At 42.4% G+C, this 17,451-nt stretch overlaps 1 protein-coding gene across 1 annotated transcript in view; it reads left to right on the forward strand.

The window, feature by feature from the left end:
* The first annotated feature begins 4,967 nt into the window (after positions 1-4,967).
* The window catches only part of LOC118901568 (pleckstrin homology domain-containing family G member 7), a 76,304-nt gene continuing 63,820 nt past the window's right edge, over positions 4,968-17,451 (forward strand). The window contains exons 1-3 of the mRNA XM_036864799.1: positions 4,968-5,092; positions 11,003-11,130; positions 14,015-14,055. Of these exons, the coding sequence (XP_036720694.1) occupies positions 5,043-5,092; positions 11,003-11,130; positions 14,015-14,055 (219 nt within the window). The 5' untranslated portion in view covers positions 4,968-5,042. The remainder of the gene's footprint in view (positions 5,093-11,002; positions 11,131-14,014; positions 14,056-17,451) is intronic.

A 17,451-nucleotide genomic window follows, 5' to 3' on the forward strand; every position in this document is an offset into this window, starting at 1 on the left:
TTTTCTTTGTGGACTTTTTTTCTTATTGTTGTTCCCTCTGCCTATATATAACATTCCAGTGAATTCACACTCATTCTAAACTTTTTTCTCCTATCACCGAACTGTGCCTCCTGGCAAACAGTCTTTACAATTCATTCTTACTAAAGTGTGAAGGACTTCAGGCTTAAGGCATATCCACACTCATCTTTCCAAGTAGAGCAGTGTATTTATCCCCTTTGGGTTTCCCTACACCTCATAAATGCCTCCATCATAGTATCTAAAACAATGTATTGTATTTCTTTCACGTCCGTCTCCTTTCAGAAACAAGATCTTCCTGAGGGCAGAGACCACTTATTTACCCTTCATCTCAGCAGCTATTACTCAGCTAGAGTCTGTCTCCAGAATACTTACTGAAGGAAAGGATGGGTGGAAGGATGATAGGCAGGCTGCCTGGCTTACAGTGTTACTTATCTGTCCCTGATGTATTTGAATTTCAACACAGGACATGACTTGAAGCCAAGCAGTGAAGCCATGTTAGTGGAATTTTAAACATCGGGAAGCGAGTGGGGGGATTTTGTGGGTAGGGACACCTTCCTGGCAGCCCTTAAAATCGATAATCACAGAAAACTGTCTCACCTAACTTTTTAGTCAGCCCTGAAACTGAGAAAGGAAATGTACATACTATTACATCTATGAGAGCAGACTGACCTTCCAGTGCTCAAAAGAAATAGGAAAGAAAACCTAAATACGTCCAAAACATGAAAACAAAATGACAAGGAAGAGACCAGACAAAAACACTGAATGCCAGTAAAGCGCTTTCCAAAGCCAGATTTATCTGGAGTTACCCTGGAGGGTTGGGGTGGGGGATTGCAGTACGGCTTGGTGTTAGAATTACTGGAATCAGACTCCCCGGTTTTGAATTCTATCTCTACTTCTCTGGCAGCGTGACCTTGGGCAAGGCTGTGAACAGCTCAAAACCTCAAAGGCTTCATCTGTGAAGTGGAGATACAAATACAGTTGACCCTTCAACAGCACAGGGGTTAGGGATGCTGACCCTCTGTGCAGTCAAAAATTTGCATATAACTGTACGGTCTGCCTTCCTTATCTAAGGTTCAGTACCCAGTGGATTCAACCAACCACGGATGGTGTAGTACTGTAGTATTTCATGAAAAAAAAAATCTGCGTGTAAGTGGACCTCCTCAGTTCAAACCTGTGTTGTTCAAGGGTCAATAGTAGTACCCATCCAATAGGCTTTTGGTATGATAAATCGTGTAACTTAAATATTACCTTTTTTTTAAGAAACCATCATTCATTCATTCATTCATTTAGCACTTCCTGTATGCAAGTCACTGACTTATTCTTTCTAAAATATTCTGACCTCAGAGTGAAATGATCGATCACAGGAAGCTCATCTAATGTGTCTAAATGTTAGATTCAATACAATGTTAAATCCTCCCCAGACTTTTACCTAAAACCTGTTGTGTAGCTAGCACTGTCTGTAAACTCTAAGTAACGCCATAGGGGGAGAAGGCCCTGTCTCAGCCGTTGAGCTTAAAAGCTTATTAGAAAGTTACTAACCAATGATTAATAGATGGCATATTGGTTATTTTGTTTGTTTGCTTGCTTTATTTAAATCTCAGCCCTCCATAGTATCATATTTTATTGTGTTGCTTTCTTTCTTTCCTCCAATTGTATAGAGATATAATTGACTTAGAACATTATATAAGTTTAAGGTGTACAGCATAATGATCTGAAATATGTATATATTGCAAAATGATCACCACAATAAGTTTAGTTAACATCCATCACCACACATAGTTACAGTTTTTTCCCTTGTGATGAGATACATGAATACTGTTAATTAGTCGGAAGAGGAGACTGCAGCCTCAGGGCATCAGGGAAGCCTTCTTGATCCGGGCATGGCTGGAGGCTAGAGTGGGAACTGGCACCTTCCTTTCACATCAGGAACCATGTGTTATTCTTGCACTGGCATCAGCTCCCCCAGAATGTAAACTCCATGACAGCAGAAGTTGTGCCTGTTTTGTTCATTGCTGTATCCCTAGTGTCTAGAACACTACCCGGCACATAGTAGATGTTCAGTGAAAGTTTAAGGAAGAAAAAAGGAAGTGCATTTGTTGGTCAGTTAGGTTAGTTCAAGCCTGGTAGGGGAAATTGTATGATCCCTTTTTGGAAGTTTTCTCCTCCAGCTATTTGTTTATCTCTCTCTAGCTCTTTTCAACCTCCCCCACCTTCCTAATCTGTTTTGTGTTCATCTCTTGAGTGTACGTTGGGTTGTTGGGGATTTGTACAAGTATGGTTTGATCCCACTGGGTAGTAGTTTGACTCTTGTCCAGAAAAGGCAGTAGCCTCGAAAGACGGTGAGAGTTCTAGAAAGTTACCAGTATCAGCAGCTACCCTGGTGCTCTGAACACGTGTGTGTTTAATAACCATTACTGATTGAGCCCAAGATGTCACAGCATGGTGTGTTTTCCATGCAGTTGGAACTCCAAAGACTGTCTCTGTTTCTGTGTTCAAACTGTGTCGGGATGGGTCCCATTTGTTCACTCCACATTCATGAAGTGTCCGCTCTGTGTGGACCTTGGACAGTAAGCTAGAGGCTCCCCATTCATCCTCCCTTCTCCATTGGATTTTCAGCAAATGGAACATTTTGCTAGAAAATGGGCAATTATAATCAAAGGAAAGTTCCTAACAATCTTGTGAGACTCATAATGAAAAAATATTTCCCAGATTTACCCAAGAAAGCTACGGTTCCATAAAGTGGCAGTTGAGTTGTCATTTCTCTGTTGATTATTTCTTAAAAGGTATTTTTTTTCAAGATTGTTACTGATTCTTAATTGGCTCTTCCTGTATGATCAACTCAGTTATAAGCAAGCATTCCCATTTGCACTATATCTCTACCATAGGGTAGAACACTATGGTTTCTAAAATAGAACACCTACTTTTTCTAGTCACACAATTACTGGAAAACTGCCTGCTGGAAAAGGTACATTTACCATGAATTTCACTATCAGATAAGGAATGAGGCCTGATAAGCTTGCCTGATAAAAAACCATTGGGTTATCTTACTATTGTCAGTCTACAGCAGTGAAATTGAAAAAATATTAGAATAAAAAACTCAATTGTACTTTTTATTAAGGTAAAAAAAAAACCATTGGGCAACATTCACAGCAGAGGGGAAGGATTAGGCTGGGCCTTATCCAAACACTAGTACCTTCAATAAGATTTTTACTCCATTAAGACACACATATCACTATAGGGCAGTTGCAACCCTCCCTCCCCATATTCTCTAGTATCTTTGTTATTTTCCTTTAAAATTTGCACCTGGGAATTAGAGCCCAGTAGTCCTTGGCTTAAGCCCCCTGCACAGAAGGAATCTTTTTTTTTTTACTTGCAGTTTTTTTATTTTTTAATTTTATTGGCGTATAGTTGATTTACAATATTTTGTTAGTTTCAGGTGTACAGCAAAGTGATTCAGTTATACATATACATATATTCATCCTTTTTCGGATTCTCTTCTCATATAGGTTATCACAGAGTATAGAGTAGAGTTCCCTATGCTATACAGTAGGTCCTTGCTGGTTATTTATCTTATACATAGTGTGGTGTGTGTATGTTAAACCCAAGGAATCTTTTCTTAAAAAAATGCAAATGATATATTTGTCATATTTCTGAAGGAGGAGCTTTAATTATTCATCTTCAAACATTTCTGCCAAGATAAAGGTCATCACGTAATTACTGCCCCACCCACTGGCGGGGAAGATAAGAGCAAACGTAAACCCTCGATTCATAGATCATGAGGGATGGAAAGGGTCTCACTCAAAGTTGTTTTCCACATAAGGAAACTGAGGCCCTGGGAAGCGACATGCCAAGGTCACACGTAATGAAGGTCAGAGTTGGGAATCGCAGTCCTAAGTCAGGTGCCTTTGCCATTCAATTGCATTGCCCCCTTCACTCGTCTCCTGTAGCTGTCGTAATAAATTACCACTAACTGGTGGCTTAAAAACAACAGAAATTTATGCTCTGAGAATTCTGGGAGCCACAAGTCCAAAATCAAGGTGTCAGCAGAGCCACCCTCCCTCTCAAAGCTGTAGGGGAGGACCTTTCCTTGCTTCTTCATGCAGGCGTTCCTGGGCTATGGCTGTGTTACTTTAATCTCTGCCTCTGTCTTCACGTGGCCTTCTCTCCTATTTGTGTCTCTTCTCTAAGTATCTCTTATAAGTACGCAGGTCATGGGATTTAGAGCCCACTCAGATAATCCAAAATAACTTCATCTTGAGATCTTTTATTTAATTACATCTGCAAAGACTCCTTTTACAAATAAGATCACATTCACAGGCTCCAGGAGTGAAGAGATGGACATATATTGGGGCAGGGGGTGGGGGCAGGGGTTTCCATTCAACCCACTACACACCCTCTTTTATCTAAAGTAATAACCACCATTATATCAATTTCAAAAAACGCTTAGTGCTTTGAAATGGTTTGTAGTATCTTTTTCTCTCCTTCCATTTACAAGTCTTTCTGGAGTCAGACTTGGGTATTTGAATTGAATTCTTGCTCTGTTGTTCACTAACAATGAGACCTCAAGTGAGTTCCTGTCCTTCTAAGCTTCAGTTTCCTCAGCTCTATAATGAGAACAGTAATTTCCACTTCATAGAGTACTTGTGAAAATCAATATGATAATGCATGTAAAGCTCTTAACAGAATGTCTAGTGAGAGCCGATGCTCAGGAAGTGCCAGCTGATTTTAAGTTAGAATAATATTCACCGTGACCAATCTGTTCTTTACAAAGTGTATGTATTTGAGGTCTACTGGGGGACACATTTCCCCCCGCCAGAAACTTTTCTGGCACCAACACGTGAGCACAAGCTCATTCCTGAGTGTGACGCATGAGTGTGTGGCCTGCTCAGCTGAGGGGGAGCATTCTCTGGATTCTCCAAATTGTTGCTGTCCCAGCCCACACTGTGGAACTTCGGATCTTCAGTGGAAGACAGAATAAGGAGAAATTCTGGTACCAGAAAGGAGACAAGATTATTCCAGCAACCATGGGACTAGTCCCTTCAGATCTGACCGGCCTGGGGCAGCGCAACTCAGGGTTAGTGGAAGTGTGGTTGTGTTTGGGTTTGTGGGGGCAGTGGGGTGGCTGGCAAGCCAGAGAGGGCTGCGAAGTCTGGGTCAGGCACCCCGTTAGTTATACAACCTCCTGGGTCCAGAATTTTGTCCTGAAACAAAGAACCAGAATAGCCAAGCATTGAACCAAAAACAAAAAAAAAAAAGTGTTTCCCATGGATGTTTGTTTAGTGTGCTTTTTCAAACAAATAAAGAGTAGCAAGAAGCTATACTGTAGTTACACAGTGACAGTGGCCTGCCAGCCACACCCCAAACATTTTGCAGTTGTTATCAGCTCATTCCTTAGTGTAATCTCCCTCTGAGGAAATTAGGTACCAAAAAATTCTCTTCCCCACCCTCTTCACACAGGATGCCATGACCCCATGCACATACCATTTTGTTTGGGGGAAGGAGATAAAAAGTCTGAATTTATTACAGTGATTGCTTCCAGTGGATAATCAATCCAGAACTGGATACAGTGACCCTGTGTGCATGCCATGTCTTATGAGAAGCAGTCCTTTTAGAATAGCAAAAATAAAATACCAATATGGAACCACCAACACCCCTCCCCCCAAGAGACCTAAATGCAAAGTCATTCTGAATTCATTGCAACTATTTGCATTAATATCACTAATCCAATGATCTGAGCAACCCTGGCTGACACAGGCATGGGATCCTGTGCAGAGTGCCCAGAAATCTAGTCTGCTGCCAGGCATGGGTGATGCAAGGGCAGTTTTTCTGCACCAGTTCATGTCTCTTCATGTTAGTATGTGCAGATGTTCTTTCTTGTTGTTTTCCTAGGTTTCCATATGGTTATAACTGTAATTCTTGATATTTTTATTAACCAGTGCCCTCTTCTGATGAACATAAGAATGTCATCAGAGCTTCTGTTACGCCCTTCCAGGGGCATGCCCCCCCTTTCCAGAATGAGCATCACTGGGTTTTGAACACCAAGGCAACAAAGCCAAGGTCATGGCTCAAGCACTATGCAAGCTAGTTGTCTTCCCTGTGCTCCATATGTGCACATTGAACTCCAAAACCTGCCCTATGTGCTCCCAAATGGATGCCTTATGTCAGAAGGTAGCCCAGACAAGGAAGAAATGGATAGGCGTAACTTAATCACCTTTAAAGGCTGTGAGGGGGACTCAAATTGCACTTTGTGTATTGTATATGCATATAATTATACATTTATGATCCAGAATGGAAAAGCAAATTCATTTGAGGACTATCTGGATATCATTCTATAGGTCAACATAGTTATTCATTCAACAAGCTTATCCAATTACCTATTCTGTGTCAGGTTCTATAATTGGTGCTTAGACTCTATGATATATAAGACACAGCATGAGCCTTCAATGAAATCATTATAAAGAGGCAAGGTGGGAGTAGGGAGGGAGAGAATTGGCTCTCTCTGAGCAGATCAGAAAAGACTTCTGGAGGGAGAGCATCTAAGTGGGAATTTAGAGATGAATATGAGTGTGTCAGGCTCAGTGGAGAGAGGCAGGCAGACGGAAACTACCTGAGCCAAGGCATGGAGGCATGAAGTGCAGGGTGAATTTAAAGAACAGTGAGTAGCTAGCTATTACTGGAGTACACGTTCTGCAGGAGCTCACGTCAGGAAAGGAGAGCAATGGATGACTCCGTGTGTACAGGTTTGGTTATTATTCATTTACTGAACAAATATTTATTGAGCCCTTACTAAACACAGGGATTTAGACCAGGAGGTAGGAACTTAGGATAAAAGGCGAGGAGATAAGACATGAATCTGCAAAACTACCTTATAAAGATAGTTTTATAAGATACTTTCCTCGAGGGAGGACAACATCAGAAGAGTCTTTTATTCATTCGTGTTCATCAGTAACAGTGGATTGAATACTAAATGGGCACCCACCAACACAACTTATAAGACATGCTTCTTGCAAGGAAGGAGGTAGCAGTCTAGTGGAATAAACAGATACATAAATAGAACATGATATTATAATATATTCAACAACCGACATAATCACATTTATTGACAGCTTAATAAATTCCAGACGTGGATCTAAGCACTTTATGTTGATCAGTTGATCCTGACACAAGAAGTAGGTATGATTATTGTCTACATTTCACAGATGGCAGTCAGGGCCAGAGAAGTTACTTGCTCAATCAAGGTCACACAGCTAAGATTAAAATCCAGGCAATTCGACTCCACATTCTTAACCACTGCTCCAGATAACTGTAGAAGCATGGAAGAGAAACATATAAACCAGCCTAGAGGAGGCCGGGGAAGGCTAATTCTTCTACTCCACCATTGGTTATGGCCTCTCTGAGGTCCCCAGGGAATATAAAGATAGCTTATAGACTCATGCCAAATTCATAATAGTTATCAGATTGTGTACCATCTAGAGTTGAAGCTCAAAAGAGTAAACTTTTTTCCCAAAGTTTACCTAGCTTACATTTCTCATTCAAATTACTGTACTTTTCCCAGTCCCCTCTATCCCCATAAATACCAAATCTCATTGTATGCTTCCAGGGTCTTTATCAAGAGAAGTATAAAGTTTACAGGGAAGCTTCTAATATTTCTTTTCAGGGGACTTCTTGGGGCTCCCAGTAGTTTATGTTATCGAATACCTTTTGCATAGCACTGTGAAGATTCCTGGCTGGATTTGTATACTGTTCATTCATTATGTATCAGTTCCAATGTCCTGTTTGCAGAAGGAAGAAACTAGAATTGTATTTCTCATTCAAATTACTGTAACTTTTCCAACTCCCACCTAATTCAGCCCCCTCTATCCTCATAACCACCATGGACATCGGGTTGGCAAATAACAAGAAAGGGAGAGTTGTGAGAAGTTGTATGATTTTATTACACACCTCATCATAAATAGATGGTGAAAAAGTCAAATAAGAGTGCAGAATGCTGAAAGATGATATTCTTGGAGAAGGAAGTCCAGGATGAGGAGATCTGTGTCAGTTAAGACAGCATTTGTCTGCATGTAACAACCCAACTAGAACAACCTAGGCAAATAAAGGATGTTTCTCTTATAACATAACCAGAGCCCAGGCCAGGACAGATGTCGGCATCCTGCCAGGCTCCTTCTGTTTTCCTGTTCTGCTGTTATCTTTGCAAGATCACAGGTATACTTTCAGGTATCAAGCCATATTCATGACAACAAGAAGGGCAAAGGGCAAAAGGTAAATGGAAGAAGCTAGCCACCTCTGTCCCCTTTGAAAATTTTTTTCCCAGAAGCCACACCCTGCAACTTCCATTTAAATCTTGTTGGCCAGATTTGTGTCACACGGCCTCCGCTAGCTGCAGGGGAGCCAGGGCTTGTCAGTGCATTAACTTGGCACATGCCACCCCCAACAAAGCAGGGTTTTGATAATAATAAAAGTGGAGAGCATGCCTGCTGGCTGGGCAGCTAGCAGCGCCTGCAACATTACTCTAAAATTCTCCAATAAAAAAACAAAGAGAAGAACAGAGGCAAGTCAAAACAGATTTTAAAATCCCCGGAAATGCAGCTAATTGAATAAATCTGAGCCTGATTTTATCTAAGTAATTCCTGTAAAGTTACTTAGATAATCCATAGCCCTAAATCTCATGGGATGAATAGGAGTTAGACAGGTTCAGAGAGGGCAGAGAGAGGGCAGAGCATTCCCAGCTAAGTCACTGACGTGTGAAACATTTTGTGTGGGAAATTACAATCCATTCCCTGTTTCCAGAGAATAAATTGCAAAGTAAAGAATATTAGGAAGGTAACTGGGCCAAATCGTGGAAGGCTTGTGTGTATGCTTTAAAAATGTGTTTATCTGAAGCCAGGAGGGACTAAGTCAGACTTACATTTTGGATAACTCACATTTAGTGACTGGGTGTGGGATGGAATCAAAACGATAGAGTGAAGAGGCAGCTGGGTTACTACAGATGGAAGATGCTGAGGGCCTGCAGGGCAGTGCACCAATATGAAGGAATATTTCTTTGAGCATCAGGGAAGACTTCTTAGAGGAAGCAGCCTTTTAAAACTGAAAATTAACTTTGTTTTAGGCCTCCAGCATCTATCTGCAGAGTCTGAGGCAGCCCTAGCTCACAGATTTTGTAGGAATTTATGAGACACAGGTTATTCACTATTTAGAAATTCCCATACAACTTGCCCTACTATTCATTGGTAAAATGATTTAAAATGTTTTTAGCAAAAGACTGAGAATTTGAAATAATCCTTAAAATCTAAAGGTAGGAAAGACCTATATCAAGGTACTTGTATTCTCAAAATCTGTTGTTCTCCAACTCTGATGAGTATCTAGGGAACTGGGTAAAACTACAGATGCAGAGGCCCACCTTCAGACCTACTGGATCAGAATCCAAAAGGTGGGACTTGGGGACAGGTAGTATAATTCCACAGGGTATTCTAATATATATCAGGCTTTGGTCAACAGCATGTTAGGCCTGACAGGACATGACCAGGACCCCAACACCAGACATATTGATAGGAAGAAGGACATGAGAACCAAGAATATTCAATTATGAGGCAAGAGATGAAGGTGCAGGCAGAAAGGCCATCACTCCTGCAGAAGGTCAGAAGCATGGCACTTGGCTACAAAGCATGGAGGAGTTACACCATAGGCAGGTGGGAAAGTGGAAGGGTCAGAGGAAGGACTGGCCTAGGGAGACTAACGGCGCTCTAGGGATGGCCTCTTTGTTGGAGGAGGAAGCTGCATGGCAGTGACCCAAATCATAATATCCAAAGGGATATGACTGACCCAGACTCTGAACTTTCAAGGCAGTTCCATAGCTATACTTTTTTTTTTTTAATTATTTATTTATTTTTATTTTTGGCTGTGTTGGGTCTTCGTTTCTGTGCGAGGGCTTTCTCTAGTTGCGGCGAGCGGGGGCCACTCTTCATCGCGGTGCGCGGGCCTCTCACTATCGCGGCCTCTCTTGTTGCGGAGCACAGGCTCCAGACGCGCAGGCTCAGTAGTTGTGGCTCACGGGCCTAGTTGCTCCGCGGCATGTAGGATCTTCTCAGACCAGGGCTCGAACCCGTGTCCCCTGCATTGGCAGGCAGATTCTCAACCACTGCACCACCAGGGAAGCCCCATAGCTATACTTTTTGTTGGAGACAAAATTCCTTTGTATGTAAAGTAACCTATATGTTAAGCTATTTGTTGATGAAAAGAGAATTTTGAGGTTACATTGGTCAGTAAATAGAAGGAATTGCATCTCTCATTCTCAGAATAGACTAACGGAATATCTGAACAGCTATTATGGGGAAGCTCTGAAAATCCTTACAATTCGATGCAATCATTCCTTACCCATTTTGTTTCTTAGTGATCACAGAGCAAATGCCCAGTGGCTTTGGAGCTACTCCCCACTGTGTCTGATGTCAAGCATTTATTTTGTGAATATCCAACAGACAGGAAGTTTCATGAAATAGGGTGGAAGAAAGGAGAAGGTAGATAGGCCTGTTTGCTAAGCTTTTCCAACAACAGTTCTCATTTTTCTCTAGGAAAAACAGAAGGGCTGCCTTTACACAACCGGCCTCCAGTATCTAGGGGTGTCGTGGCCATGCCCATGCCCATGCCTCCTGTTCCCTCTGAGGCCATGTTCATAATTTGCAAAGACTCTTGTGTTTAAGGGCTTTCTCCTGTGTCCTCCTGAGTCAGAACATACCCAGTATGTTTATGTTGACACTTCCAGGCGAGCTGTTCTGCTTTGGATTAGTCAAAATCGTAAACAGTCAATGAGGCTCAAAAAGGTGTCAAACATGGGGCGGTGTGTGGGTCATCACAGCCCTCCATGCCTGGAGCCTGGAGTGGCCTCCTGAAAAAGCAGGCATTAATCGGGCTGCCAGCAGTCACTTCCGAGTGCCCATGCGGGGGCATGTAAGCTGTTAAGCTCTCTCCTTCCATCTCTTAAACCCAGATTCTACGAGCACAGGAGGAGTTCTGTGGTGCTCAACTTATCTGGACTTGAGGTGTTCCCCGGGGACCTTCTGGTGTCAGATGGAGCCGCCGATTACCTGTGCCACCCGCTTCTGCTGCTGAATTCAGGTCCTGTCCATTCAGCATACTTATATTACATACCTGCTCTACGATGGGTTTTATAATAAGCAAAGGGTGTTTTCAGAATATTTAATGACTAGTAGAACATGGGCACTGACACATTAGAACAGATGTCTCACCAATTAGGACAAGCACCAGCCATGAGTTACCGGAACCAGCTGAATACCGCTCTCGGTATCGGGCATTCCACTTACAGAGATGGATAAGGAGATGGATAAGGTATAGACCTTTCCTCAAAAGGTCCTCTTGTCAAATAATATACCCCACGTCTAGGACCTGGAACAGGTACACCAGTGACGGTGACCATCCTGGAGCCCTCTCTGGGCTGGTGGGCAGTGTCGCTGTCATTGCTGTAATGCCACCCCCCACCCTGTCCTGGCCTTCAGCCTCGCACTGGTATCTTCTAACCACGGTGGTACCGTGTGGAGGCAGCGGGCCCAGTGACGGCAGATTACTGTTAGAGCAGATTAGAGAGAGGCGGCCTTAGGGATGAATCTGCATTTTGAACTAAGTTGTGAAAGAAAAGAACAACTGCGGTGTTCAGGACACATCCCCATGATTCCGATGGTAGCCTTTGAGAGCTAAAAGGAGACTTCAAGATCATCATCCATCCTGGTAGTTTTTAAACTGGTTTTGTTCTTAGCAGAGCTCTTTTTACAAGAGAATCCTTACTTGGAAATCCAGTCTATAAAACAGATCCAGGTGGAGTTGTAGTGCTTGAAAATGGGGCAGGTCCCAAAGACTCACCTCCGAGGCATCCCTAGAAGCCCAGGATAGCCTGTGACAACACACGTGGAAAACCACCAAGCTCTTTCCTCATTCACATATGTGCCAAGTGAGACCCAGAAAGGAGAAGTGGCCTAGCCGTGGTGCCAGCTGGTTTGTGTCAGAGGAATGGGATCGAGACTCCTGACGCCTGACCCTGTATACGCTCCACCAGCCTGCATCAAACACCCATTACGCAGGCAGCTGTAGTCTTCCGTGTGTGGAAGTCAGAAGCCACCAGTGAATAAAGCGTAACTAACATTTGTCTAGCTCGTCACTCTTTATAGAGCCCTTTCACATCTACTGTCCTATATGACACAACAATCCAAATGCCCAAATGAACGAACCAAGAGGGAATTAAGTGATCTACTCAAGGACAGGCCCCTAGAAATTAGAGCTCGTTCTAAACACAGCATAACCTTAAGAGGTCAGTACATGTTCTGTGATGCTTTGCAAATGCTCTAAACTGGTTAAAAAACTAAAGCAGTACTTCTCAAATACTAGTCCCAGACTAACAGCTTCAGCATTGCCTGGGAAATTCTGGTGTCCCATGCCACACCTTCTGAATTAGAAACTCTGGGGGTGGGTCCCAGCAATCTGTTTTTTAATAAGCCCCCCCCAGGTGATACTGATACCAGCTAAAGTTTGAGAACCAGCATGCTAAAGAACAAGGTCATAATAGCTGCATGATGTTCTTTGTTAAGTTCTCTGCTAGGCATGTGTGCCTGGCATCACAGTAGATACCACGTAATAAAAGATATGCAACATTCTTCACCATATCCCTCCATGCCCTCTTCTCTAGGAGTTTAGAATAGAGTTCTCATGTCCCCATCATGGTCTAATGCAGTGCTTCTCAAGCTCTGATGTGCATATGAGTCACCTAGAGATATTGTTGAAATATAGATTCTGATTCAGCAAAACTTAATATTTAATAAAGATAATAAAAGATTAGGGATTCAATAGAGACACATTTAAATTTTCTTCTGAATACTTGTGAAGATTTCCCAAGGCCCTAAAATTACCCCTAAAGTTAGAAAAGCAGAGGAGAGAAATTTGCTAAGACAAGAGACCCCAATTATTGCAGTACAAATTGTACATGATAATTTGCCACCAGGCATTTGAAGCCTAAGAGAGGTGAAGCAGATTTGTCTCTGAGGGAGGTTCCACCTAATCTCCCCTTTACAAAGGTCAATAAGGTGGTCCGAATGAGCAGGATAATCGGTTGGATTCCAGGGTTCCAGTGGGAAAAGTCCCTCAAGCACACTCTTTTTTTTAGTAAATGCTGCTCAGGTAATTGCTTTCATCTGATGGAAGTATTATGCAGAGTCTCCTGATAAACCAGTAGAAACAGAGATGAACCATTAAAACATCCATTTTGTGTACTGAGTTATCAGAACATCTCACCAAAACCTAAGAGATGATTCCCACGTTTTTCTGGGTAGCATTAGAGATTGATGCAAATGACATACAAATCAAGAATCCACAATCTAATCTCTTTACTTCCTGATCATCAAAAGAATGAGTTACTGAATAATGACTTCCTTTTCAATTTAAAGCAACTCCTAAGGAGTATGTGGATGGTGGCCAATAGAGATTATAAGCCCCCAACCTAAAGATTGGTGACATGGGTTGATGTCCCCCTATTTCAGGAATCTGCACTCAACCACACCTGGGGATTATCAGGTCGATGCAGTCTCTGAGTCTCAAGTTTGGTCAGACGATTGAAGTTGCATATGCTGGGGTGGTTTCCAGTATAAAAATAAAGTCCTTTCAGCCCTAAAGTCCTGTGCCGCTGTCTTAAAAGAATACTCAACATTTTATTGCACTTTATAGATTTCTCCAAGAATGAAGGGGGAAAAGGAGGCTGAAACAGGACAATATCACCATAAGGTAGCAATAGTACACCAGCCTTTCAGTTGGAACATCGCTTCGTTTACTCATCTGCATAAATATAAATATTCATCCTGTGCATTTTCAAGAGAAGGAGAATTAAAGCAGGGCAAATGCTGTTTGGCTCATTTGAAAAGCAGATTTTGTAAAGCACTCCATTGATCTGTCAGTAGTTACTCCAAAGTACTAATATATCTTCTTTAATTTCACCCACCAGAATCCAAAAAGCCAAGATGGCCTTTCTCCAAGAGAGGAGTGGTGAGTATTGTGCATTGTCATTTTTGTTTTAATTAAGCCTCCAGTAGCTAGGAAAGTAAGAAATGGCTAAAGAGCCTCTTCATCCTACTTTATCTTTTCATGACAGCAGATGGCACGTGAAGTTTAAATTGTATCATCACATTCATAGTAGTGGATACAGAACTTGCCAAATGATGCCACTTTGTGCAGTGATACAGTGCTAATTGCCAGTGGTTAATGAGCTCTGCAAGAAAACAAAGCAATCCTAATATTGCAGTGCCTTACAGCTCCAAATTTATAACTTGACACAGTGTAGGAAACAGCTCACTCGATGAAGAAAACTTGCACAAGCGTATGCCCCAGTTTGCAGTCAGTGCCCAGTATACTGGGAACATTGAAAAATTAATGAGATAGTACAGAAACAGATTCCACAAATACACTTCTGTTTCTGGGAAAGCCAGTTGGATTAGACCTAGCGGGTTTTCTTTAAATTCATTCTTTCACCCTCAATTATTGAAGAGTTATAGATTGAAATCAGTAGTGCCTGATTCTTTCCTGCCTAGGTCAGGAGTTAGCCACAGTGAAGCCTTTCTCTCAAGCATGCTGGGGGCAGAGGGGAGGAGTGTTCCTCGCTTCTGGAGTGAGGAGGAAGGAGAAGGACTGACTGTGTTCTCCCCACAGTACCTACACGCCACAGCCAGCAGCACCAGGAGGGCCTTAGGAGTAGTTACTGCACTTCCTTCTGTTAAAAATCTGCCCACATGGCCTCTGTAGTTGGCCATCAGTTGTCGACATCTACCTTGGAGGTTCTGTGGATGCACACACATTGATACTTAACTACTGTAGCTAAATTAAAAGCCCTCTGAGGTTTCAATCCCAGCTGCTCCATGTACTGCCCTGTGACCTCGGCCAAATGAATCCATGTCTCTCTCAGCTTCAAGTCCTTCCCTGTAAAAAGTAGGTGGTAATAGTGGCAGCCTCTTAGGATGGTTGTGACAAGTGAGTCAAATAATGCGTGTGAAGCTCACCCCAGAGCTGGGCGTCTGAAACAGTCGTTACTGGCCATATTATTGTTAGTGTTGTTCATAACCAGGGCTTGGAAAACTGTGTGTTCCCATAATCAAGTATAGGAGTGACTTTCACATTATTTTTTCAAGGGTAAAAAAATGGTGTGAGTGTCTTACTCCCCTTGGGCTGCTGTAAAATACCACAGACTGGGTGGCTGAAACAACCAGTATTTATCTCTCACAGTTCTGGAGGCTGGGAAGTCCAGGATCGGGGTGCCAGCATGGTCGGGTTTTGGTGAGAGCTCTTTTCCTGGCTTACCGATGGCCGTCTTCTCGCTGCGTCCTCACATGGTGTAGAGAGAGCTCTGGTGTCTCTTCCTCCTCTTATAAGGGTACTAATCTCATTGTGAGGGCCCCACCCTCATGACCTCATCTACGTGTAATTACTTTCCAGTGGTTTCACCTCCAAATACCATTGTGGGGTTAGGGCTTTAACATATGGGTTTTGGGGGGACAGAAACATTCAGTCCGTAGGGACACAGTCTAAACATTACAAGTTGCAAATCATAAACTGTTAGTAAAATTGTGATACCATTGTCACCAGGGCTGTTGCTCACCAGTCTTTCTCATTTTGCCCCTCTTTAGGGACATGATTTGACTGTTTTCCTGGCAGATCTGAGACAGGGCCTGTGGTGCAGCCTCTCTGGGGATCCTTCCTTCCTTCCTGCCTCCCTCCCTCCCTCCCTTCCTTCCTTATTTAATATCTTTATTGGAGTATAATTATTTTACAATGTTGTGTTACTTTCTGCTGTACAACAAAGTAAATCAGCTATACATATATCCCCATATCTCCTCCTTCTTGTGTCTCCCTCCCGCCCTCCCTATCCCACCCCCCTAGGTGGTCACAAAGCACCGAGCTGATCTCCCTGCTCTATGCAGCTGCTTCCCACTAGCCATCCGTTTTACATTTGGTAGTGTATATATGTCAGTGCTACTCTCTCACTTCGTCCCAGCTTCCCCGTCCCCGCTGCGTCCTCAAGTCTGTCCTCTACGTCTGCGTCTTTATTCCTGCCCTGCCACTAGGTTCATCAGTACTGTTTTTTTAGATTCCATATATGTGCATTAGCATCTGATATTTGTTTTTCTCTTTCTGACTTACTTCACTCCGTATGACAGACCCATCCACCTCATTACAAATAACTCAGTTTCATTCCTTTTTATGGCTGAGTAATATTCCATTGTATATATGTGCCACATCTTCTTTATCCATTCATCTGTTAATGGACACTTAGGTCACTTCCATGTCCTGGCTATTGTAAATAGAGCTGCAGTGAACATTTTGGTACATGACTGTTTTTGAATTATGTTTTTCTCAGGGTATATGCCCAGTAGTGGGATTGCTGGGTCGTATGGTAGTTCCATTTTTAGTTTTTTAAGGAACCTCCATACTGTTCTCCATAGTGGCTGTATCAATTTACATTCCCACCAACAGTGCAAGCGGGTTCCCTTTTCTCCACCTTCTCTCCAGCATTTATTGTTTGTAGATTTTTTATGATGGCCATTCAGACCAGTGTGAGATGATATCTCATTGTAGTTTTGATTTGCATTTCTCTAATGATTAATGATGTTGAGCATTCTTTCATGTGTTTGTTGGTAATCTGTATATCTTCTTTGGAGAAATGTCTATTTAGGTGTTCTGCCCATGTTTGGATTGGGTTGTTTGTTTTTTTGATATTGAGCTGCATGAGCTGCTTGTATATTTTTCCTTCCTCATTTAAATGAAAGCAGGGTCAGTTGTCAGTCGGGTCTAGGGTCTCAGGAGAAGGGGCACCTCCCACCAGCTCTCCCGAGGCTCCTCCAGAGCGGGAAGCTAGAACGTGCTTTCAGAAGGGAAGACTTACCTAAGGAAGGATAAGGGTAAAAACCTACAAGTTTTTGTGATGCATCTATTTTTTTTCCCCCATAAAGAAGTAAGTTGTTCCACATGTATCGGGTGACTATATGTGCCAAACACTGGACTAGATATCTTAAGATTCCAATATGCTCATTTTCAGCTCACAGTTGAGAAGGTCAGACTGACATGTAAGTTGGAAAAAAACGTGATAAATGGCTTGCACAATGTTGGAGGTGGGTAGGCAGTGGTGGAGATACACAAAGACAGAACAATCAGTGAAATGACAAAATGTTTCAGCAAATGTTCTCAGTAATGAAAGGAGACTCATTTCTTGAAGGCTCACTTTTACAAGGACACAATGTCTGGTCCCCTTAAAAATCAGTGTCTACTCACTCCTTCATCTTTTTAGTCTTATTTATCAAGCAGTTCATATCTATTGATATATAAATGGTAATCCACATCAATATCAAACAGTACCATATTGTAATATGTTTCCCCAATCTATCACAGATTTTT

Source organism: Balaenoptera musculus, chromosome 10 (genome assembly GCF_009873245.2).
Source record: "Balaenoptera musculus isolate JJ_BM4_2016_0621 chromosome 10, mBalMus1.pri.v3, whole genome shotgun sequence".
NCBI lineage: Eukaryota > Metazoa > Chordata > Mammalia > Artiodactyla > Balaenopteridae > Balaenoptera > Balaenoptera musculus.